Genomic DNA, 26,910 nt, shown 5'->3' on the forward strand with positions numbered 1-26,910 from the left:
TAGAATCCTTCATATCATCCGAGTCCATTTTCACCATGTCTGTTCTGCACTACGTGTGACTTTGTAGATTAATTACCAAGAATGTTGAGGATGCCCTTAAAGGCATCTACTTTGATATAATGTCTTTCAGTGCGTTAAACTCATTCTGGGAGGGAGGATGCAATAGTGGGGTGTTTGTCCATCTCGAGGTATAAGGCAGGGTGACCCCCTCTCTCCCTACCTATTTTTACTGGGAACAGAAGGACTGGTTACACTTCTTACTTGAGCAAGCCAACAGAAGATGATAAGTGGAATCAAGGTGTGTAGGGGTGCCCCAAGGGTGAATCATCTACTGTTTGCAGATGACAATGTGTTATTCTGTAAGGCATCACTTCAAGAAACCATGAATGTTCATCGGATCCTCTCAGTATATGAAAATGCGTCAGAGCAGAAGAAATAAAGAAAAAACAGCAATGGTATTTAGTAAAAATGTATCAGTGGAGAAGCAATAAGAGCTTATGGCTTTTTGGGGTATTCACGAGTACCAGAACTATGAAAAATACTTAGGCCTTCCACCAATGATGGGTAGGCACAAAGCAAGGGCTTTTTCTGACATCAAACACAAAATGTGGATAAAGTTAAAAAATTGGAAGGAGAAGTCGCTTTCTCAAGATGGAAAAGAAATCCTGATCAAGGCAGTAGTACTATCAATACCCACATATGCTATGAATTGTTTCAATTGCCAACTGCATTATGCAATGAGCTTGAATAGATGATGGAAAGATTTTGGTAGGGTCAAAGGAGGGAGGAGAAGAAAATCCATTGGATCAGTTGGAAGAAGTTGTGTCTCCCTAAGAGTGAATGAGGTTTGGGTTTTAAGGATCTAAAAACTTTTAATGATGCCTTATTAGCTAAACAAGGGTGGAGACTTATGCAGTCAACTGATAGCCTTCTTCACAAGATTTTCAAGGCTAGATACTTCCCTCAAGCTAATTTTTCAGATTCAAGATTGGGACACAATCCATCTTTCGTGTGGAGGGGCATTTGGGGAGTAAAAGACAAGTTGATGGAGGGTTGGCAATGGCAGAGGGGTTAGAATTTGGAAGGACAACTGGATCCCATGTATAAAAGATCTCAAACAGATGGCTACTGGGTAGATTATTGATGATAATGCTAGAGTAGAGTCTCTAATTGATATGAACAGTGGTTGGTGGGATGTATTTAAAGTAAGATGCTTACTTCCACCTACAACAGCAAATGAGGTTTTGAAGATAGTAAGAAGTTTTGATAACCACAGTGACAAGTTGATTTAGGCACTGGAAAGAAGTGGAAGTTCCAGTGTCAAGAGTGCATACAGATATCTGAGGGGAATGGACAATAGCAAATCAGAAAGGGAGAGCTCTTCAGCAAATAGACATAAACAAGTTCTTAAAACAATCTAGAAGCTGCAGATACCGCACAAGGTTAAGCTTTTTGCATGGAGAGCAGTGTTAGATAGCCTACCAACCAAAGAGAATTTGCATAAAAGAAGAGCAGTAGAGGATAAGAGGATAATTTGTGCCAACTTTGTTCATCTGGGATAGAGAACTCCTTACATGCTCTCTATTCTTGTCCTTTATTGAGGCACATATGGCAGAAACATATTCCTAATTTTACAATAGAAGAAACAACATTGCTATTCCTTGAAGTGGTGATCAAAGTGTAGGAGTGTAACAGTAAAGAACAATTCGAGACCTTTTTTATGATAGCATGGGCCTGTTGGAGAAGAAGAAACTTACGGATATTTGAGAGAGAGAACAAAGGGATGTTGAAGATGGGATTAAATCTGCCCTTTCTATGTTTCATTCATTCAAGAAAATTAAGAGCCTTAACCCAGATCAAATGCAAGGCAACTCTACTGGCAGGCACCTTCTAAGGGGACTTTCAAGCTCAATGTGGATGGGGCCATTTGTCATGAAGGAAATAATGCAGGTGTGGGCATCATTGCAAGAGATCATGAAGGAAAGGTCTTACTATCAGTAAGCATGAAAGAATAGGCAGTTATGGATCCTATGGACATAGAGCTTTTGGCAATTCTGAGGGGACTGCAATTTTGTATTCCCTTAGGACTACAAGTATTGGATATTGAAAGTGATTCCCTTCTCTCAGTGAAAGCAGTAACAACTTCTGAAGTTTTAAGCATGCTTGGTAATATAATCTCAGATATCAAGCAACTCATGAGCCGAATTCCTACTTGTACAATTTCTGATATCAACAGGAAGGAAACTAAGCAGCACACATACTAGCTAAATTTGCTAGAAATGTAGAATATACAAATGTATGGTGGGATTCTAATCCAAATTGTATTAATCAAGTCCTTTGGAACTGATTTACATTTGTAATTCCTTTTACCATTAATGAAAGTATTTCCCTTCAAAAAAAAAAAAAAATACAGTGATGTTTCCACTAGTTTCTTTTTTCTTCATTAATTCGGAAAGAAGTTCTGCTCTTACCATGAATGGGAAGGGAGGGAGTGAATTGCCTGGTCAAAAACCTTTGGAATAATTAAGAAAAAGGAAAAAGAAATAGTAAGTCATCGTTGAGAACTAACAAAGTTAGTCCGGAAATTTACCGAGAGATCTACTATCCAAGTTTGACTGAAAAATAAGCTGTAAAAGATTCCATTTCATGCGGTCAAGTGTCTTTTCATGTCGATTTTGAGTCATCTGGCATCCTCTTCCCTTTGTTTAAGTAAGTAGAATAATTTATGTGACAGGGCAAAGTTGTCTTAGACGAGCCTTCCTCTCTTAAAGTCGTGAAGAGATTTGTCTCAGTATTTTGGAGATGAGCTTGTATATTACATTGCAAGTAATGATAGGTCAGAAGTGAGAAACTTGTGTCTGTCCCTTAGTTATGAGGGCGACGTGCTTGTGCTTGGGCTGCCTTGCCAAACTACCCTCGTGGGAAAAGTTGACTGAACAACAAAACTTCGATAATGATAGAAAATGCCCATCCAGATTTAAACTTGAGCAGAGGCATAACAGGCAAACAGGATAGAGTAAAATAGGATTTTTGACAGAGACAAGGACCATGTACACGGGTGACAGGCCCCCCGTGTATTTAGCATTTTCGAAGAAAATAACCATGTCAGTCGGTCTTTGATTAGTTTGAAAGCATAAAACGTATATATATTAATCCAAGTTGTAAACTGCAATGAAAGGCACCAACACACTCCCCATCCATAGTTTCCCATCCTTTTCCTCCACTTCACTTACTGCCTTGACAACCTTCCCCTGACTGTCCTCCAATATCTGCAAAAGCTTACCTTCTGAGCTGTACTTGACAACAACAGCATGGGGCCAGCCCCCAATGTGAAGCATGAACTGAATTTTCCCAGAAATTGGGAGCTTGAGAATAAATTTCCTAATCTTTGGGTATAATGCACATAAATGAGTATATAAGGATCGTCGACAGTGTATTGCCACCCAAAAGTCACCCTTTCCGGTGGTCCTGACATTGTCGGGAAATCCAGGTAGGATTGCTAGTACCTCAGTAGCCCCCGCCTTCTCGCCTTTCAACCAATACTTACTTAATCTGCATAATCAAGATTATTTGAGACGTTATTAATAGCTAAAAGAACACAGCATTTGTTTCTGATAACAATGACTTTAATTGAATCGACCTATTTCAAGCACAAACATGGACTCCACAGTCCTCTCATTGGCAATAATATTGATTGCAGATCATATGACAGGAAATTATTTTTTAATTGTACATACGTACGTACATACATACATATGTATATGTATATATACAATGTGTTTATCATAAATCTTTGGTCCCAATATCAAGGAAAAAGAAGGGTGATTGGGAATACATTTTTGGAGAACGTCTCTCTTGCAACTTCCCTATCAAAACTTTCTCTAGGAGTTAAAGATGGAAGTCACTTCAATGTATACCAAAGTAGTCAGGCACATTCTTTGTTTTATTTTTTTATCCTTTTTTGTTTTACCCAAGTTTACCAAAGTAGTCTCATGATCACCCAAACCTAGCAAATTGACTACTACAAATTACTAGAAGTCCTTCATCTTCCATATGAAATACAAACCTAATACGCTTGTGACTACTAGCAAGCAAGACAATGTGATAAATAAGAGTTGAGCAACAGGAGGGTCTTCAGTGGTTTGAGCAAACTTATAATTAAGAAAGTTAGCTCACCTGCCAATGGATCCTTCACAAAAGACAAAGAAGGAACCATCCTTGCTTAAGGACAACCCATTTGGAAATTGGAGATTCCTCACAAGGACAGTGGTTTCCTTGGTTGTTGGATTGTATTTCAGAACCCTACCAGTATTCTCTGAAGAAAAAACCAACTGCATGAAGTTCCTGCATGCAATAACCATGTTAAAACTTATGCATAGCGGTTTCTTCTGTTTGAACAAAAACAGGAAAGTAAAAGAAAGAATATAAAAAGCCTGGTGATCAATAAGAAAAGCAGCAGAAAACACCAAAAAGTTCTCCATAAAATAATAAGTGGGAGAGATCTATCAGGGGCGACCCTAAGAATTGGAAAGACTCTTGAATGGTAAAAACCAATGGGTTGCCAGATCGAGACAATCTTGGGAATTATAGATTCTTTTTTTAGTCCAGAAATTAAGTGGCTGAGGGTTCTAAAAGCAGTCGGGAATTATAAGAAAAACAACTTGAGGCAAAAGTTGTACAACCGCCGCGTAATCGATTTGAAAAGAATTCGAGAACAAATACACAGGAAAAAAAGAAAAAAAGGCATAAAAATACTCAGGATTCAGACATTCATGGATATCGAAATGAGAAAAGATATTTGCAATTGTGAATTGTGCAACTTTTTTAATAGTGGACTCCGCTCTTTTTCAAAGCGATTACGCGACGTTTACGCACTTCACGGTTGTATGTAGAATTACTCGGCATGGAAAATTGTATTCCTAACTTGTGTTAGTATAAGCATAATTTCCCTACCAGATCCGATATGTACCTTAAATTTTCAAACAGTATAACATACACCAAGTGTGGCCCGCAAACATAAATTTTAATCTCATCCATTATTATAGGTCATATTAAATATTAAAGGGTGTTCTGTATTCTGTTGTCTAACTGTATCAGAAATGAGGCACTTCAGCAGTGGTTGGGACATCATAACTATCTATATAACTATCTATATAAGGGATCTCTTCAGCATTGCCAATCGCATCTAACAAGTTCACTTGCATCAAGCATCAACTTTTTTTTAAAAAAAAAACTATGTTACTAGCATAAAAGGAATAGTGTACCTCCTCTGGTAATTGGCGCTGCTATCTGTAAAATAAACATTCCCTTTATCATCAATGTCAAGATCGTTGGTAAACCTCAATGGCACCCCTTCTGCCTCAGATGTTAGTGATGTTGCCAAGCCACCTTCTGGTCCTACCTTCATTAACCCAAAGTATGCATCTGCAATGTATAAATCACCTGTTTTCTTGTCAAAACGAAGCCCCAAAGGCCTGCCACATATGTGCTCATTCTTCAAGTAACTCAAAGGCGATGGTTTTGGATTACATAGTTCTGACCTGGAAGCCACATAGTAGATGAAAAAAGCAAAACAGATCAAAAGGCATTATATTGCACAGAAAAACAACCAAAAACACAACCTTTTTTTCCAAGTAAGATAAATGTTTTTTAGGGAAAAAATGTGTTCCTCAAGTACACAGTGTTTATACAAGATATGAACCGTAACAGAAAAAAGGTAAAAGATTAAGCACATTCGTAGAAACTAAAGATGGAAAAAGAAAACTGTGAGCAGCCTTTCAGGAAAAAAGGGTGCTTAGAAAGAATGTCGAAAGGTCCATTGCTCACTTCTCACAACCTTCGAACTGCATTCAGCTACTTTCTCTCTAGAATCATTTTCCACAATAATGCACAATTATGACTACCAAACTATCATTTCCAACATGTGAAGAAATCTACCAATCATGAGCCATGACCCAATCTATCCCCAAAAGACATAAGACAATCTTCCATAAATTCTCTGAGAATCTTGGCATAAGAGAACATTTCAATGTGGTAATCGGTGGTAATGGTGAATACCAGCACGGCAACACCTAGAACCAATGTGATGAAGGATGAAACAGCATACTAAAGAATTCAAACTTACAAACAACCAAAACTTCAAATGAGAATTCACCAATAAGTAAATCCATTCAAAATCCAAACCAATTGCATCCTGAAGATGACTGTGGAACTTTTATATAAAAACATCTGTTTAAGAGTGATTAACAAAATTTCTATCACTCGTTTTGATATTTCAATAAACATTGTATTTCACACTCTGTCCATATGAACTTTTCTTTGGTACCACTATGACTAATAATGTTCCTCTGCCCGCCCCCGTCCGCCCTGCCCCCCGCATGGGCAGGCGGGGTGCGGGGTCAGGAGGGCTACCCCGCACCACCCATGTGGGGGCGGAGGGCGAGCTGACCCCAACAAGGACTCAACAGTAAGCCTTACATTGCTTAAGTATGACTATTGTATTACCTTACCCTCCTATACAAAGGTTAGCCTAAAAAGTCAAGACAATCCAAAATATAACTCTAATGAGTTTATATTCTTTTTGAATGTATAAATTTTAATTTATAATTTAAATTATATTATAATTTATGTTTAAAAAAAATTTAGACCCAAAAATAATTTATAGACCCAATGGGTCATTGGGTTGAGCGGGGGGCGGGACAGGGTGCGGTTTCAACCCACCCCCTGGTACCAAGGCAGGGGGCGGGATTGGAAACCCTCCCCCGCATGGTGCGGGGGTGGGTCCACCCGGCCCCGCACTATGTGGGTAGCACCACTACCCTTCACCTCCCTCGCCCCTCTAGCACATGAGGCCCACTTCTTCTCAGGAAAATAAATTTCTGATTAGTCTATATCATGCGAGTTATAGCAGTCCTAGGGAATTTGTTCGGTGTCTCGGAGTTGTAATCTTCCTATTAATGATTGTGACAGCTTTTACAGGATACGTACTACCTTGGGGTCAGATGAGCTTTTGGGGAGCTACAGTAATTACAAGCTTAGCTAGCGCCATACCTGTAGTAGGAGATACCATAGTGACTTGGCTTTGGGGTGGTTTCTCCGTGGACAATGCCACCTTAAATCGTTTTTTTAGTCTTCATCATTTACTCCCCTTTATTTTAGTAGGCGCCAGTCTTCTTCATCTGGCCGCATTGCATCAATATGGATCAAATAATCCATTGGGTGTACATTCAGAGATGGATAAAATTGCTTTTTACCCTTATTTTTATCTCAACAACGATGGTGATTCAAATAAGTCATCGTGCTTCCCGTTTCACAATTCCTCTGTTGAGGAATTGCCCTTTTCCACATGCTAGCGCTTTTATACCTGTCATTTTTACTTCCTTTTCTCAAAATCCAAACCGAGGGGGTTTCCTAGTCAAAAGCTCTCCCATATATAAGAGAAATAAGCTTTAAACCATTAGATGGTTTTAACCGGTCAAAGGTTTCCATTTATAACTATCCTCGCCAGATCTGGACTATAATTCTAGAAAAACCAGTTAATTTGAAACTTTACTAAAATGTCAAGTTTCACCTAATTCGTAGGCAATATTGCATGGATACTTTTATATATTACCAACGCTAATATGGGTTATTTATATTCTAAATGTGGGATCACTGGTGTTAGAAACTCCCTCTCTTAGAATTCCCAGCATCTTCGTCAAGGCCATGTCACGTAGGCTCCAACTAAACATGCCTGGCCTTAGATGGCTTATGTAACAATCTATTAATAAAAAAAAGAGCCCCATGCCGCATTGCTATATAACTCAAAAGTATTACTATTATGTAAACATTTTTATATTATTTCTTTCTTTTCTAATTTTTTTTTTTTTATATTTCTCACATTTACACTTTTATTTATAAGATATGAAAAAGTTATAATATTATTAAAATATTTTATTTTAATAAAAAAAAATAGTCATGTTTAAAAGTTTTCAAAACATGATAAAATAATAAAGGGGTAGACAAAAATAGGATGAATGAGTTTTTTCATCTTTATTTTTCATTCTTTTTTATTAAATTATTGATGTCCGCAACAGAATATCATGCTAAAATATTCAAAGATATTAAAATATTACAAATTTAATGGTAGTTAAAAAAAAGCTAAAGAGAAACAAATAATATTTAAATAATATAAAAAAAGAATAAAAAACAAAATATAAAAAGTTAAAAACTATTGAAATATTATAGAAAAAAAAAATCCCACAAAATAATCTCACATCCTAATAGCACACGTTTCCCCTTTTTTTTCTCTCCCCCTACTCCCGTGCCCCTCCCCCCCCCCCCCCTCCCTCCATTTCTCCCCCCTCACCGTGCCCGCCATGGCGGTCGGGGACCACTTCAGGGTGGGCAGAAGCCGCTGGCGGTCCAAGCGGCACCCCGGCGGGGACATGGGAGCTCACGAGTGCCGTGAGCTTGCTGTGCGCGTTTTGTGCACTGTGTCGTGGCCGAGGTGATCACGGCTTGCGTGGCCGACGGCTGCCGTCTGTTAGCTGGGAAACCACTCAGGGGCAGATATCGCCGGCGAAGGAAAGGGAGAGGAAAAGGGGAAAGGGGAGAAAGAGGCACGGGGAGAGGAGGAAAAAAAAAAAAAACGAAAGAGAGAGAGACGTGACAGTCCGCCACATTAGTGTGAGAAATTCCTTTATGAAATTCTTTTGTGTCTCAGCCCTCAAAACTATCGGGAGTGCTCCAACCCTCCAAGTAGCTAAATATGACAAACGAGACTTCCCATCTATAATCTACCAGGGCCATTCATTTTCCCGATATGGGATTGGGGTGTTAATGTTATACCATTATTTCCTTCCCGTCTTTAAACTCCAAAAACTAGACGCGGAGACGTCGAACCAAAGACAATCACATCAGCAAGAACTCACCTATTCGGGGAAGTGTAAGCGAAATCGGTCCAGGACTGACCGTTCCAGAACAGGACTCGCCCATCAGCGACACCAGTATAAGGTCCACGGCCAAGGGGGTCAAATACTATGCTTTCGGGGCCCTGGACTTGGTTGAGGAACTTGATTTCAGATTTCTGCAGCAAATTCTGGGTGTCTCTCTCGGTGGGGACCTGGGACCAAGCTGGCATCTCAACGGCGTACGCTTCGAAGTCGGGGAACTCCGAGATTGCACTGTGCTTTAAAGGGTCAATTCCACAGTAGAAGGCTAGGATGAGAAATACGAGCCCAGCAAAAGTCCCGGTCCGTGACATAACCGTGGGTCGGAAGTTTTTCCAGCGACGGAGCTCGAGAGCGAAACAGAGACAGAAGCTGAGAGGGTTGGTCTGAGCAACGTTTTACACTCTGTTCACCAATTAGTACGCGTCAGAGGAAGAAACTCCTATAAAATGGGTCAGCAATTGGTTTATGGTTAGGCGTTAAACGATGGTTAGGTGAGAAGGGCATTCTTGCTCAGTGGTAGGTACGAACGTTCATTTCGAACGATCGCGTTGGTATTTTTTTAAGGTAAATTGATTTTTTATTTTATTTTATAAGACTTTGCATTTTTTGGTGGTTTGTTTTACCGAGTGTATTTTGATTTTTTAATTGTTTATTTGGTGAGAGTTTGTCATGATGCTTATTATGAGCCACTGCTCTTTTTTTTTTTTTCTTTTTTTTTTTTTTTTTTGAGTAACTCAATTCCATTCAATTAAAACAAAGGAATACAAGGAGGGAGATCTCCCAACATTATAATATGATCATGGATAAAAAGAATATCTTTTGCTAACAAATGAGCCATAGTATTGCCATCTTTTGGATTATTGAGAACTTATGAATTAGGCTCGGGTCAAAGGCTTAATTTAGAGAAAACTTCCATCATTCTTAATAAGAACACAACAAGGGTCACACAACAATATATCTTATCCATTGCAGGGGTGAGACATGGTATGACTTATGAGAAATATTTGGATTTGCCCTCAGTAGTTGGAAGGCTCAAATGCAAGACTATTAAAGGTATCTTGGACAATGTCATATAAAAAATCAGTACTCACAGGGTAAAATTGTTGTCTCAAGCTGGGAAGGAGGTCTTCATAAAAGCTGTGCTTCAAGCACTTCCAACCTATACAATGTTGGTTTTCAAACTTCCCAAATTCTTGCTCAAAGAAATCAATAGTGTCATCAACAACTTTTGGTGGGGGCAGCAAAGAAATGAACACATAATCCATTGGATATCATGGGATAAGTTGGGAAAAGCCAAATCTGAAGGGGGGATGGGCTTTAGAGATCTTGAGTCTTTCAACAAAGCAATGCTGGCCAAACAATGTTGGAGGCTGATCTAACATTCAGACTCTCTGGCTGCTCAGGTGATAAAGGCAAAGTATTACCCTAGATCCACCTTTCAAGAAGCAAAACTAGGCTCAAAACCTTCTTATGTCTGGAGAAGCTTTCTAGCAACTAGACCTTTGGTTGAGGCAGGTTCCTATTGGAGGATAGGGAATGGGAGTCAAGTGCAGATATGGAAGGACAAATAGATTCTCTATCCAAATCCTAGTAGAGTCCAAAGTAATGTTAGTGTGCTAGGGGAAAGTGCCATGGTGCAGCAAATTTTTAATCCGAGAGAAGCTGAAATCATAATTAAAACTCCCATTAGCTCACTCAACAGCAGATATAGACTAGTTTGGCAAGGCACAAAAGATGGTGATTTTTCAGTAAGAAGTGCCTACCACAAGGAAATAGAGAGAAGTCTCCACACCTCAAGTCAAGCTTCAAGCAGTTCTTCATTCAAAGCAGTTTGACAATAGCTATGGCAGTTAAAAGTGCAACCGGGAGATAAAGTTTTCCTTTGGAGATCTTGCCTAGAGTCCCTTCCAACTCAATCAAATCTCTTTAAGAAGAGAATAGTTGAGAACCCCCTCTACCCTATCTGCAACCTGGAGGAAGAAGATTTAGTTCATGCTTTATGGAGGTATGAATCAGCTAGAGATGTTTGGAGCCAGTGTTCAAAAAGATTACAGAAATGCCATCTATCTTACATGGCTATGCTCCAACTACTTGAAGCCTTATTTCAAACCATAGATAGCCAAATCATTCAAGAGTTTGTTATGGTGGCCAGGAAGATATGGTGGAGAAGAAACAACCTTCTTTTTAAAGGTTCTTTTGCACACCCAAATGTTGTTGTGAAAGAAGCAAGAGGTATCTTGGATATGCTAAATGAGGAGGACTCCAGACAAATTCGTGGGCAGGCTTGTACATCAGCTGAGGATTGGCAGGCTCCTCCATCAAACTAGCTCAAGTTGAATTGGGACAGTGCAGTAGACAAAGCCAAAGGAGTAATTGGAGTGGGAGTGGCAGTTAGGGGCAACTCTGGTCAAATCATTGCTACCATGAGGACTAAAAAACTTCTCTTCCCTGATCCATTACTAGTAAAGGCTTTTGGAGCCCTTAAAGCAGTACAGTTTGGTATGGAGTTTGGTCTATCTCAAGTGATTATTGAAGGGGATTCTCTACAAGTCATCAATACTCTGAGAAGGGAAAAAGAAGGTTGTAATAGTGCAAGTATGTTTGTATGTGAGGCAAAACAGATTCTAAAAAATTTTTCCAAGTGGGATTTGACTTCCTGCCCATCATCATCTACCAGCTTCTTGATCATGTTGTTTCTTCTTCTGAAGGAAGCACATTGGTGAAAAAACTTGGTGTTTCTGTCACCTTCTCTCAGCCACCTCCGCTTAGCTCTTTGTTTCCATCTGAGATTGTCTTCCTCTAATTGTCTGTTTGTAGCCCTTTGAACCTGCTTGATTTGCTCATTAAGGTGGCCTTTGTTCTCTTTTTGAAGATCAGTCAATAGAGCCATATTTTCTAACATATGTTGTTTAGGATTGCCCCACAATCGTTTATCCCGCTGCAAGAGCTTCTGTTTCCACTAGTTAAGGCCATCCTTAATAGCATGCAGTTTATTCTCAGACTCTTTATGGCTCAGCCAGGCTTCCTCCACCAGGTTTTGATAATTCTCCCTTAGAGCCCAGTTTGCTTCAAATCTAAAAGGCTTGTCCTTTTTGTTCCTATAAGGCTGACTCCCCTCAAATGTGACCAGCAGAGGGCAGTGGTCTGAGCTCAAACCTGGCATAGTAAAAACTCTTGAGCTAGGAAAGGTCTCAGCCCAAGTGGCATTACAAAGAGCTCTGTCCAGCCTTTCTTTGGTAAAAGCTCCCTCATATCTTTCATTAGTCCATGTGAATTTGTTGCCTATAGAACCCATGTCACAAAGTTCACAGGCCTCAACAGCAGCTCTAAAAGCCTCAATCTAAGCACTTGGTCTCAAGGCCCCACCCCATTTCTCTCCATAGTTGAGTATCTCATTAAAATCACCAACACACACCCACCCTTTGGAACTTTATTGTTTAATTGCTTGAAGGAGTTGCCAACTTTCCTTCCTTCTTATGGTACTAGGATTTCCATAGAACCCAGTCAGCAGCCACTCCTTACCCTCCTCAGCCCCCTTCATCATTAGAGAAATGTGGTATTGAGTGTATGTGTGCACTACAGCTTCTATGTATTCTTTCCAAAGGAAAGCAAGCCCACTACTCAGTCCTTTACAATCAATGACAAAACTATTATCTAAGTTCAAGCGTTTTTTGCAATTTTGGTTCTTTTACACTCTGTTTTCATTAGGAATACAAAGGATGGGGACTTTTTAAGCACCAATTGGTGCAAATCACGAACTGTCTGGGGGTTCCCAAGCCCCCAACAGTTCCAACTGAGGCAACTCATTTGTCTTGGTGGGGCTGTTCCACAGCCTCCACCATATCAAAATGAGAGGAAACAAAGTTGTCATCTTCCTCAACTTTGAATTTCTTTGTTATGTTCTGGCCCTTAATAGCCAACAAAAAGCTTCTATCTCCTTTGTTCCTTGAATGTAAGCTTGAATTAGCCCCCACACCCAAGGAGCACCTCTCTAGGCAGATGTCTCGAGCCCTCCTCTTCCAGCTGGCAATTTTCTTAGCCTATTCAAGCACTTTAACTTGGTTGGAGAAAAAACTGGTCAAATTCATGAATCTGGTTCATTAGATCAGTCGAAGTTTCAGTACCCTTTAGTGGTCTTTTGTCAAAGCTGAGGTCAAATATGGTCTCTTTAGCAGCAATATCACCATTACTTAATCCTGAATCCACCACTCATAGCATGTCACATGTCTCCTCAACTGGGCCTAAAGGTACATTAGCTGTCTTTTTTAATTTTCCCATACTTCCCTCTTCTAGCTTTGGCTTTGACTTTAACATATCCCCTATAGGACCTGCCCCTTTCCCCTCCCATCATCTTTTTCCTCGAGAATATCAGTTTCCATTGTAGGCATCTGACACCATTCCTTGAAAGCTGCTTTGCCACTTATATCTTCATCCCTGACCTCCCATCTCTCCCTCCATGGCCGTGAGTCAGGCTGAGAAGCTTGAGTAGCACTTTCACCATATCTTTTGAACTGCAACTCACTCTCCCTTACTAGAGGAGCTCTTAACCAAGCCCCATATTGGACCTGCCCATCCCCACCCCTATCATTTGAGCATGAGTTATACGAGTGTTTGATGACTCCACATTTGAAACAGAGAGAGGGCAGTCTCTCATACTTGAAATACACCCATGTTTTCTTACCCCCCACTGTGATGAACATACCCCTTAAAAGAACTTTGGTTATATCAAGCTCCACCCTTATTCTTAGAAATTTTCCCCATCCAATGCCTCTTTCATCTACATGAACTTTAATAAACCTTCCCAAGTTGTTTCCAATCTGGTGACCAACATCTTGGTTCATACAGTCAAAAGAAAGGTTGTAAGCTTGGATCCAGAACTCCTCTTTGTTGAGTTGAACTTCATTAATGGACATGGAGCCATTGAAAGTCTGAATGCATAGAAGCCATCTATCAAATGACCATGGCCTGCCATTGATCACCCTATCCATATCCTTTTTGCTCTGAAACTCAATCAGGAACTTATTAGCTCCAACTTCTGAGAATTGCAGCCAGCTTTCACACTTCCAAACTTTTGACATGGTACTCTTGAATGCTTCCCTGTTAATAGTTTTTTCCACCACAATCATGACCAATAGACAGAAGTGGTTCAGCTTCAAAGTATTCACTGATGGATGGTGTTTTAGTGCCACCCCTTCTTTTTCTTCCTCTGTGAGACATAGCCTCTCCTATTGCTTTGACAACTCCTCCTCTATAATCACCTCTCTCAAACCAGCATAAGCTATCCCAAAGACTCACTCTATTCTAGAGAGAAACCTCACTTCCAAGGGAGGACTTTTAAAAAACCATGTGGTATTTATGAGCCACTGTATTGTACTAAGGGTATAGTACCCAATGGGTGCATAATGGAAAGCTCATATTTCAGGGCAAAACATATATATACAGCTTCTCTACATAAAGAGAGTCAATCGTAGTGGTGTAGGGGTGTAAAAAGAAACTGGTAAACCAGACCCGACCGAACCGGTGGGTTGGGTTCGGTACCGAGTTTGGTTCAGTCTGATACCGGTTTTAATATTCTTAAAACTGGTCAAAATCAGTCCGGTTCTGATTTTTCTTTTTCTAAAACTGAATCGAATCGAACCGGACCGGTTCATATATATTATAATTTTTTATATTGTATATAATTTTTATATAATATATAATTATATATAAAATAGTTTTGTATTATATGATAAATTATTAATTAATATAATATTAAATTTTAAAATCTTATATCACTATAGTTTATTATATTAATAGTTATACTAATGCTATATAGTGCGTATTAATAGTTATACTAATACTACTATATCACTATATATTATAATATACTATATAATATATCAGTATATTATATATTATAATATATCACTATAGTCTATAATATTATATATCATTATAATTTATAATACATTTATAATATATATTTTAGTATACTACAATATATTATCACTATAGTATTATATACTATAATATACTATTATATATACTATATAACATATTAAAACTGGAAAACCATACTGGAACCGGTAAAACCGAAAGTACCAGTTTAGAGGGGTAATCGGTGCGGAATTGGTTCTTGAAAATACAAAATCGGTACATACTGGTTCGATCTCAATCTGTGTCTAAAATCGGACCGATTACACCTAGAGTGGTGGCAAAAGGTACACTTAAAGCACTAATATAATTACAACACGTAAAAAAGCAACAAACCAAAAGATGATAATGTGGAACATGCCACTCAGCCCACAATTTTACAATCACAAACAGACAAAGCACGGATCTGCCAATGTCTTTGAATCCTCTAATACTTTCATGCAAATTCTGTTGTGGCATTTTGTTGCTCAGAAAATCACTTCATTAGTCTACAACAAAATTCAACAATGAGTCTCAGCCACAAACGAAACAGCATTTGCAAAATTGCTCAGACATAGAGACGAAATCAGAAGACCAAGCAAATTCCAAAAAAAAAAATGTAGAGTGGTCGGTGCAGGGGAAACGAAGGTAAAAAAAAATCAATTTACCTTAAAAAATTCTTGTGCCGGTCGAAGATGAGGAGGGCCGATTCAGGGGACAAAGCGCAGGAAATGGGTCGGAAATGGAGGGGAGGGGAGCCGAGCTCAATGGGGCTAGGAATGACAAACTCGACGGAGATGGGAATGACAATCTCGATGAAGAAATGAGGGGTTCGATGGGTTCAATAGAGAAACTACACTACAGGATGGGAGATTGAATAAATGAGAAACGAAAGTAAAATAAAGGAGAAGGATGCCAAACTCAGGGGAAATGCGTTTCAGCCGACGTGGGGAAAAAAAATTAAGGAACGCCAATGTGGGGAAAAAAAATTAAAAAAAGCCAACGCGGAGGACCCATGTCAAAAAGGAAGAGAAAACGGGATCCCATAGCAGGGTCCCTAGCATTTTCCTAAAACAATTATATAAAAAAAATCATAAAATTAAATTCATAAAATATATGATTTGATGTATTATATTAAATTGTAATATTATTTTTATTATAAAATAGATTTAAAGGATCACATGACTCAACGTTGCTTTGTAGGTTTACTTTTGTATAATCATTTTGAGTAATGTTAGATAAAGTCATGGTTGTGCAAGCGTTGCACTCTCATTTTATAAAAAGTATTTTTTCTAAAAATAGTGCGCTGCGTTTACGCACTCTATGATTACAGATATTATTTATCAATTATTTTGTATTTGTAACACTTATCTCTAATCTTTATTTTCAAACCTTGAACTTTCCTTGATAATTTAAACACGAGAGGCTTTTACTTGCTTTGGATGAATTAAGTTTAAAAAGTTAGGCCTTGATATAAAAAATAATAATCCTAGATATAGGGTTGCGGTACAAGTTTAAAAAGCTTAAAAGCTCTTTAATAGAAAAAATAGGTTGCTTGGATGTTACATATTAAAGTACTTTTAATCTCAAATAAGTTAAAAAGTACGTTCGAGAAAAAAAATCATTTTAATGTATTTTCTCAAACGTACTTTTTCAAATAATACAGAACGTAATTCAAATTTTAAAAAGACTATCAATAGACGAAAATACCCATATAACTTTCAGAAAATTACAACTTTTAAACTTTTAAAGATATGGTCATAATCTTTAAAAATTTAAATAATCATCATTTTCTACCTCAGAAAATACTTTTTTTAATTTGTTTCCAAACAAACCTAAGATGTTTGAAAGTGTTTTAAACATATGCTTATCAACTAGTAAATAACTTCTTAATAGTACAACTTTTGCCTTAAGTTGTAAGTTATAAGCTCTAAAACTATAAATTATAATTCTCATCGCAATCCCAAACATGATAATAATCTTAGGGTGCTCAAGCCTCACGCACTCCCTTTAAAAAGGTAAATAAATCTGGAACTCATATAGAAAAATTATTTTTTTAATAGTATACCCCATTTTTTTCAAAATGAATACGCGAGATTTGCACATCCTAAAATTTTATCTAACATTATTCTATAAGAAAATTTTGGAAATATTTGAGATTTTTTGAAATTTGTTTGAGATTAGGTTTGAGAAACGGAAAAAGAAGATTTTGAATAAAAATATTTTTAAAATGTGTATTTTAATGGAGTTTGTGAAAGTTGATATAAAGTTGAAAAGTTGTTCGAAAATAATTTTTATTTTTGAGTTTTTAAAAGTTGTAGTGATTTTTGTATTTGAGTAATGATTACATGAAAACCTGCAAAATTGTAACAGAATTTTTTTTTATATTTGATTAATATTTGAGAATGAAATTATGAGAAATATTGAAATTTTTTAAAACACATTGATTGCTAAACATGCTTTTAGTGTTAGTGCACATTTTGTACATCCAGTAGGACTTTTTAATTTCTTATTTTTTATTCTTTTAATTTTGATCAAATTATTATTTCTTTCGTTAATTGACTCTTAGGCCTTGTTTATTTTTAGACATCTCTTATCTTTTCTAATCATTATAATTTTTCTAAATTTTTAAATAAAATATAATAAACAATTCAATTTTTTTATATCCCAAAATAATAAAAAATATTAAAAAATCATATTCTAATAATATTTTAATTTTATAATATTTGTATTTAAGTTTCATCTCATCTCAACCTATCTCATCTAAACTCACTATCTAAGTCTGGCCTTAGAATAGTCTATTAAAAGGTCCCATCATAAGAATGACAATGAATGGATTCTACATATCATGTAAGAATAAAAAATTATTAAAAATTAAAAATTAAAAGAAAAAGCTATACTTTTTACCAAGCGTGCCTACGCCTAAATTAAGCAACCTAAGCAATTATTGGGTCTTGGTGAGGATTGCATCGAAGCAAGAGAAAAGAACCCTCCTCCCTCTGAGGACGAAAGGCGGTTGATAAGAAGATAGTTGAGCGAGCAAAGTGCAGCTAGTCCAGGAGAAGGCCAGGCGGCACTATGTAGAAAGTATGGCAGACACTATTTAGCACCGAGCAATAAAGGACTTTTTACTCTGCACCAGGCGAGCAAGTGATGTGTTGACCGTACCAAGGAAAGCAACGGGCAAAGACAAGCTCGAAACATAAATTGGGAGCTCTCCGAGATAACATGAAGGTGCTCAGAAGGCAACAAGGTTCGTACACAGAGGCCCATACTCTACAAGAGATGTCACATCTAAAGTGAGCCTGTAGAAAAAAGATGAAGAACCTGCAGACCATATTGTCTAATCTCAGAGGTATGATCCAACACCACATAGGAGATGATTATTATGGGAACGATTGCTGGATTTGACCAAAGGCAAACTGTAGAAGATGTGCACACCTTATCCCCGCCAGTCTTTAACATCCTTTAAGGCCAGAGAGCAAATGGACGGCTAAGATTGAAAATCTCACATTCAAGCATATCTAGTAATAGATGGACGTTAGATCTAGGGCTAACAATCCCACATTATAAAAGGCATCGAATAAAACTCAAAATCTCACTTTTGAGATCATTAAGTGTTGACCCTTTCATCTAGTCAGAAGCCTTCAAGAAAGTAACTTCAAAGCATGTGGCGGAAGGGTCGGCATCAATGCCACCGTAATACTAGAATTGTTAAGGTAAGTTAGCTCCTACTACCATACTGGGAATGTGGGGTAAATGTTTGTGAATATGTTATAAGTTTAGGATTTTGCATATTTTGTAACTCACTTCCTTCTTACATGAAAGTACATTTTCTTCATTATATTTATCGGTTATCTTTACGCTGAGATTTTGAGGTGATGAGTTTGAATAACATGAAATAATAATGATGATGATGTGATTTTCGAGTATTGAGTCTTACCTCATGTCTATAATCATCGACGGGTTACATGACACCCACAGCCTCTGCTAGGGATTTGACAGAACTTGAAGATTCGGGACATGTAATACAAGGTTGCATACCCCGTTCATGACAGTTAAAGATACAATGCACCTAGCATGCATCTAACAATATGCAATATTCACAGCAGATAATTTTTTCCTTTCAACAATACACAATGTACCAAAAGTACTATATCTAAAATACATAAACATACTTAATAATTTCACATAATAAACAGATATCCAAAAGGGTTACAACTCTTGTCCAATAGGTCTGTAACAAAATAAGTACTGGAGACAGTACTCCATGATTACAGACTTGAAATAAAACTATTGCACTAAATTGCTAAGCCGCTCACGCAACTTGTCATTGCATTGTGGACTATTCAACCTCGCCAAGTCTGTCATGTGTGGGTTCTCGAGATTCTGACACATTGTTTACTATTCTGGGGGGAATGGTATTTAGAATTATCCAGTGAGATTTGTTTACAAATCTCAACAAGTAAGTTACTAAACTACCAAAATATATATATATGCATGCATGACAATAAAATGGCATGGATGGATCATGATATGTACATGAACATGCATGACATGACTTAGCAAATAGTATGACATGTGCTCGACTTGAAAAAATAACGTAAATGCACATCGGCATAACATGACTTGACTAAACTGAACGTGACAAGAACATGAGATCTTGTTCAACATATAGATAGTTGATTAAATGTGAAACTGCAGATGGTACACGAGTCCCCTTAAGCCATGTACTCCTGTCAGTACTGCATCACATCACATGATTCTACACTAGCTATGAGTATGTCATGATAATTGAACTGATATAAAACGGATAAACATGTAGTTGGCACCTTTGGCTTTGGGTGTCTGACTTTACTCTGGTAACCAGTTACTTAAGTTGCATTCGAAGCCTATTCTAAGTACATTATCATCCAGAGAATTCCACGACTAGTTTAAACACTTTTAGCTTGGACAAAGGGGTTCCACTAGTTTAAACACTTTCTATCCTAGCACTTGAGGTCGTGATAAAAATAAAAGACTCAAAATGACTAGAAAATATTTCATAACATATTCAATGCATGTGATATGGCATGGCATATAACAAAATGAACTGACATATGACATGACATATCATGGCATGTAACAGATAAGCATAAACTGTAATAAATGATACATCATGACATATTATAACAATTTATAATAATCATAAGTGACAAGAATATGATAGTAACAATCTTATATGCTAACTTACAGTGATTAACGTAAAGTAAAAGCGAGCATAAAAGTGCTTGAACTGAAACAAGATATTTCTAAGATTAGAATATCTCATTAATTTCTTAAAAACATTAAAGTTATAAACTTATGGCTAAAATTGTAAAGTTGTGAAAAATTATAATTTTACCCATAAAATAAGGATTTTACATATTAATTCTGAATATTACCAAAATTTACTTAAAAATACTGACTTAGAGGGGAATGGCCATTTTACTACTCTACATATGAAAAAATGATCATTTTACCCATAACTTAAGGATTTTACATCCTCACTCTAAAACTCACCAAAATTTACATTACATATGTAAATTTTGTCTTAAATCCAAATATCTAATTGAAAAAAATTTAAAACACATCACAACTAGGTTAAACATGCTTAGGCTAAAACATGTATAGGCCAAATCTTTTTATTTTTGTTGCAATTCTATCAAACATTATTTCTCATGCTTAAAACTGAAATATCCAACATAAAAAATATATCCCATGCTCAAATAACATGCTAGAACAACAAATAAAACTCATATCACAAAACAACAGTTTCTTCAATACGAAACTTCAAGTTTTTAACTTAAGCACAACCCTTAATTTTCAAGGTTTTAACTATTTTCAAAACATTTCTAAGAACTCCAAAATTTTAATAACATACTCTCAATACATTCTTAAGAACTATCATGTTTTGAATCATCAAACCAAAATCACAAAAAGTCACAAAATCATACTTGCTACATTCAATTTTCACCCTTTCATCAAAATCGAAACTATGTGGTTTGGTTTTTATCAAACTCTTAGATCCGAAACATAATATGAAATAAATCATAAATTATCCACATCATATGGTTAATAATCAAGTCCTAAAATAGTTCTAAGCATCAAACCTAAGATCATGCGGCACAATTTGCATCAAAACATAGATCTACCCAAAAACTTCATATACAAGACCTACATGAATCGTTTCATGCATAAAAATCCAAATCTTTAAAACCAACACCATAAATCCTCAAAATAACATCCTATACGACACCTCCAACCCTTGCTTGGAATTGGACTGTAACTGAAGCGTCGAGACATATAACACAAGGTTACACACTCATCGTACATGATAGATTAGATGCAATGCACCTATGCATACTAGCAGTGTCCAATAATATCACAACGGAAAAATAAAAGGTTTGTGTAGTCAAAGCAACGTTGTAAGTAGTCCCGTTAGCTAGGGCTGTAAAATGAACAGGCTACTAGACAGGCAGCTCGAATTCGACTCGATTAAACTCGAAATCGACTCGAATCGAATATTAAATGGGTCGTTCGTAAATATAGAACTAGGCTCGATGATTAAACGATACAAACTCGTATAAAACTCAACTGGCTCGATTAATGTTCGTGAACAAACTCGTATGAAGCTCGACTCAACTCATGAGCTCGACTCGTATGTATTTATACATATATAATACTATATATATATATAATAGCCAAAATTTAGATATATATATATAATTTATAATATTCATTATTAAGTATATAGAGTTAGTCTTATAGACTTATAGTCTATTAGTCCACTACATATACTATATATAAATTTATAATATTAACTTATAGTCTTATAGAACTATAAGTTATGATGAATACATGAGTCCAATAAATATATAACATAATAAATTTACAAATTACACCATATTGTCCATATTATATATATATATATATATATATATATTCATATTAGTATATGTATGTTAGAGAGTTGGTATATTGATATTAGTAATAGTATATGTATGTTAATATATTAGTGGTGTTAGAAAGATGATACATTCATATACTATTACTAATGTATGGTGGAGTATGATATACTAATATGCTAATATACTAATATTAATATGAAAGAAAGATGGTGGTGTATTAGTATAAGATATTAGTATATGTTACTATGTATGATGATGGATAATATTAACATATCATATTAGTATTACTGTATTAGTATATACATATGGTGGTGTATCAGTAGTAGTGGTGTATTAATAAATTTATAGTATTATTAATTTATTAGTAGTATAGTCTTACATAATATACAACATTATAAATTTACAAATTACACCATCTATTTACCATATTAGTACAATAGTATTATAGTATTAGTACATAATAGAACTATAATATTATATTATGAATAATAAATTATAGTGTTTGATAAAATATAAATTTTTTATAAAAAAAAATATATAAAGAGACAATGTTATCTTTATGAGGAGTATTATTATTATTATTTATCTATTTTTGAAAAAATTTGAACTTGTGACTATTTACTATTATTAATCTTATTACTTTATATATGATTAATCAATAATCACTAAACTCTAGTAATATTGTATTCATAAGATTATATTAACTATAATAATATACATGTTTAGTGTTAATATCTATTATTATTAATTAATAAGCTCATACTACTAGAATACTAAACTAGTGTCTATTGAGTATTGTTGTGTAGTGACTCTAGTGACTAGTAGTAGTAGCTTAGGATTAATTATTACATAATACATATGTATTATAAGTTATAACTACAAGCATAAATAATAGTATTATTATATTATACTAATTAATATAACTATAATATTATTTTATGAGTACTAAATTATAATGTTTGATAAAATATAATGTTAGACAATTTTATATAATTAAATACTATAAATAAATATAGTTTTTTTTACAACACTACTTTCTAGTTTTAAAAATTATAGTATATAGCAATTAATATGTATTATAATTTATAGACTATAGTATTTTTTTAAAAGAGAATAATAGTTAAATTAGTATAGACATATAGTATCTAATTTTGTACTTAAGGTAAAATGGTAAATTGGTCCTGTGACTATGAGGGCCTGAGGCCGTTGGACCAACCTAAATATATTATAGAAGCTGTTGATTCGATTACCCTAGGGTTACAAACTTAAGTCTTTCGACTCTTTGCGCCGTTTCACTCTCAACTCTCAACTCTCGACTCAGACTCACACTTTGGCTCACTCCTTTAGACTTTCTCAAGAAATCCTAGACTCACACTTTGACTCACTCCTTCCCGGATCCCTTCTCTCATTGCATGGAATGATGGAATCAAGTGTTCAATCCTTGATTCTTGAATGCTTGCAGGCTGTAACCAGGGGCAGGGATGCTCGAGGGGCCTCAAGTGATACTGTCTGTAACTGGAAGAAACCCTAGCAGTAGCAGATGCAGCCGACGACCTTATTTTGAGGAAGCCATGGCTATAATCTCAGCCTCTGAGATTGCAGCCAGTCCTCGAGAAATGGGTCATTAAATGCATGCATTTATGACTCCCGACCAACTGAATCCCTGATTCTCTGGTTCGTCGATTCGTCCGTCTATGAGTCAATTACCTTTGTTACTTTCTTGTTTCTAAGCTTTTGGTTGGGATTTGGGAACTTGGCATATTTGATTGATCTTATCTAGTTATAATTTATAAATTTATTTAAGTATTTTCAAGGATTCATTCTAGTTCTATGCTAACTCTTTATACATTGCAATATTGTTAGTTGTTACATTGTAGATTTGTAGATCTAGATCTAATCATCCAAGTACAAAGTCAGTGGTGTGACATTGTTCTGCGGCTTCTGCCATACTATTTTGATAGCTTTGTGACTGTCCAATGTCCTTCACTTTGATTGATAAGTTTATGGAGTGTAATCTATTTTTTATTTGTAATGGCAGGATATGCCCTGTTAGGGATTTAGGTTGTTTTGCAGCTTTGCTATTGTTTACAATTATTTGTTATATGTTTCGAGTTTTATATTTCATATATGAGAATTGTGGGAAAAAAACATTATGAAGAGTTTGCCTATAGATTTGTGCTTGATTCAACATTTTACAGCCCACTATGAGTTTAACTTATTCCTTCTCTTACTTGGTGCTATGTTCTATTTATTTACTATAGATTTTCAATTTTTCATTTGCTTCTCTGAGTTGTCTCGGATTATTTGTGTATATTGTTAATTGGAGTGTGGAGATTTGGTTCTGGCTGTATGTTCTTGCTCCCAGTATTGAAATATGCTTTCTTTTAAATGTTTTGGTTGATTAATCTGACTCTATATGGTTCTTGCTTAATGCTTTATGTTCTTACTTGAAGTATTTAATGATGCTTTATTGTTCATGTTTGGTTATTGTCTTAAGTATTGAAAGATGCTTTATTTAACATGTCTTGGTTGATTAATCTTATCCAATATGTTTTATGTTTATATTATTGCTTCAATTTCTTAAATATGCATATTGTTACTTGTACTGGTTGATTAAAAATTATCATCTATGGTTCTTCCTTCAACTATTTAATTATGTCATCTTCAACATATCATCTATGATTAATCTTTTACAATCTGTTTTATGTTTATGTTCTTACTTCAAGTCTTTAAATATGCTTTCTTGAACCTATTTTGATTTATTAAAAATGATCATCTATTGTTCTTGGTTCAACTATTTAATTATGTCATCTTCAACATGTCATCTATGATTAATCTTTTACAATTTTTTTTGTGTTTATATTCTTACGTCAAGTCTTTAAATATGCTTTCTTGAACCTGTACTAGTTGATTAAAAATTATCATCTATGGTTCTTGCTTCAACTATTTAGTTATACCATCTTCAATATGTCATCTATGATTAATCTTTTACAATTTGTTTTGTATTTATGTTCTTACTTCAAGTCTTTAAATATGCTTTCTTAAACCTGTTTTAGTTGATTAAAAATTATCATCTATGGTTCTTGGTTCAACTATTTAATTATGTCATCTTCAACATGCCATCTATGATTAATCTTTTACAATCTGTTTTGTGTTTATATTCTTACTTCAAGTATTTAAATATGCTTTCTTGAACTTGTTTTTGTTTGATTATAAATTATCATATATGGCTCTTGCTTCAAATATTTAATTATGTCATCTTCAACATTCTTTGGCTGATTAATCGTTTACAATTTGTTTTGTGTTTATGTTTTTGACTTCTTGCTTTTGGAGGCACATCGAGCCACCAAGGCAAGAGTCTACTGAAACTGTTCGACTCAAAATTGTTTGACTCTAACATCTTTTGGTTGATTATATCAGTTGTAACAATCTTGCCTTTTGGAGGCACATGAGCCATCAAGGCAAGGCTGCTAAGGCAAAACTATTGGAGTCAAACGTTTTTGATTTTAACATATTTTAGTGTCTTTGCTTCTGGAGGCACCTTAAGACATCAAGACAAGGTTATTTTCATTTTAGTTGATTAATATAACTTGTATGGTCAATGTTTATATGATTATTTTATGTTCCAGGTTTTGTGTTTTAAGAATATTAGACCCAAGCAAATGGATGATCGTATGAATTTGGTTGATTCGGTGGAGGAGTATGAAAATGAAAACTCTATTAGGTGCTTTGCATTGCAAACATCCCTTGACAATATTATTAAATTAAAAGTACTTGAGTAATGATGCAAGGGAATAAAATTGATATTAATATTTTTTACTGTATCAATGTGTGCAGGTTGTCATGGTGATTTTCTTCAAGTTTGGGAACTTGCTGACTTCTATCATGGTGATTCTGACTTCTATCATGGTGAACTCAGATTTTGTAGAAGTTTGGTATTTTCCTGTTATTGTCATTTTGTTGAAGTTTGGTAAGTGCAGTCTGCAGTTGTCTGGCTAATTTTGTTGAATTTTGGTAACTTGTTGTGAATTTGTTTTGGTAAAAAAAAAATTGTCTGTCTGATTTTTTCTGGCTATTTTTGTTGAATTGTGGTAACTTCTTGTGATTTTTTTTTGGTGGACAGCAGTTGTCTGTCTTGGCTGTCTGGCTGATTTTGTTGAATTTTGGTAATTTGTTGTGAACTTATTACTAAAATTGTAACTTCTTTGGTAACTTATTTGGTAACTGCATGTGGTATTAGTGTATGCCTATTGAGTATTGCATATTGCTGCCTGCTGGTTGGCAGATTCGATTGTTCTTGTGGGCCTGTGGCTGGTAACTGCCTGTTGTATTAGTCTATGCCTATTGAAATTGTCAACTTGTCTACCTAACAATTTGTTGTCTTGCTGATATGAGTCATGCCTATTGCTGGGTTGTTGTTTTGGATCTGTTCTATGGTAACTGCATTTGGTAACTTTGTTGAATCCCTAATGCAAATCTTTCTATCTGATTTTGGGAACTTGTTGACTTTTGTGACTCTATCATGGTGATTTCAGATTTCAATGTTTGTTTGAATCCCTAATGCACATATTTGTTTATGACAATGCTTGTATAATTGTATTGTGTAGCTTGTTAGAGATATGGCATTGATTTTTTAGGCAAATTAAGTTTTGCATTTTCTGTCAAACATCCCTTGACAGTATTACCAAGTTCACAGTACTTGAGGAAGAGATTAAAAATAAGCTTAAATCTTTTAGTGTATTAGTGTATGCAGGGCAACAATGTCAAGATTTCTAGCTCCATTCATGAACAAATGAGGACTTCATTCATTTTACAACCTTTTTTTTTCTTTTTTTGAAGTTTAATGTATCTTATTTCATAATTTATTGTTGTAAAGTATTTTTTGATTCACTAATTCCATTATGATGTAAAAATTAAAAATATCATTTAATGTACCATAGGTCCATAAGCCATAATACTCTTGAAGGTTTCGTGATGAAAAATTTGTATTTAATTTGTTATTTTACTAATGCATTTATTTTAATTTTATATTAAAAATTTTAAGCTTTAAATTTTGCCATAAGCGAGTTGAGCTCGAGTCGAGCTTGGGCTTGGCTCGTTAACAGAACCGAGCTCCAGCCGAGCTCGAGCTTACTTTCCTTCTACATGAGCCGAGC

General features: G+C 35.5%; 1 protein-coding gene across 2 annotated transcripts; it reads right to left on the minus strand.

Annotated features, from left to right (window-relative positions):
- Window positions 1-2,954: 2,954 nt before the first annotated feature.
- Window positions 2,955-15,763, minus strand: LOC121240289 (protein STRICTOSIDINE SYNTHASE-LIKE 3-like). 2 transcript variants are annotated; one of them, XM_041137682.1, is made up of 5 exons: window positions 15,494-15,763; window positions 8,913-9,372; window positions 5,265-5,540; window positions 4,177-4,344; window positions 2,955-3,552 (listed from the first exon to the last, which is right to left on the minus strand). In XM_041137682.1, exons 2-5 carry the CDS (start codon window positions 9,242-9,244, stop codon window positions 3,150-3,152), a joined length of 1,179 nt encoding a protein of 392 aa, XP_040993616.1. In that variant the 5' UTR covers window positions 9,245-9,372; window positions 15,494-15,763; the 3' UTR covers window positions 2,955-3,149. The 2 variants fall into 2 exon arrangements, with proteins under 2 accessions (XP_040993616.1, XP_040993615.1); XM_041137681.1 differs by lacking the exon at window positions 15,494-15,763 and having other exon boundaries at window positions 8,913-9,388.
- Window positions 15,764-26,910: the final 11,147 nt, after the last annotated feature.

Source organism: Juglans microcarpa x Juglans regia, chromosome 7S (genome assembly GCF_004785595.1).
Source record: "Juglans microcarpa x Juglans regia isolate MS1-56 chromosome 7S, Jm3101_v1.0, whole genome shotgun sequence".
Classification (NCBI taxonomy): Eukaryota; Viridiplantae; Streptophyta; class Magnoliopsida; order Fagales; family Juglandaceae; genus Juglans; species Juglans microcarpa x Juglans regia.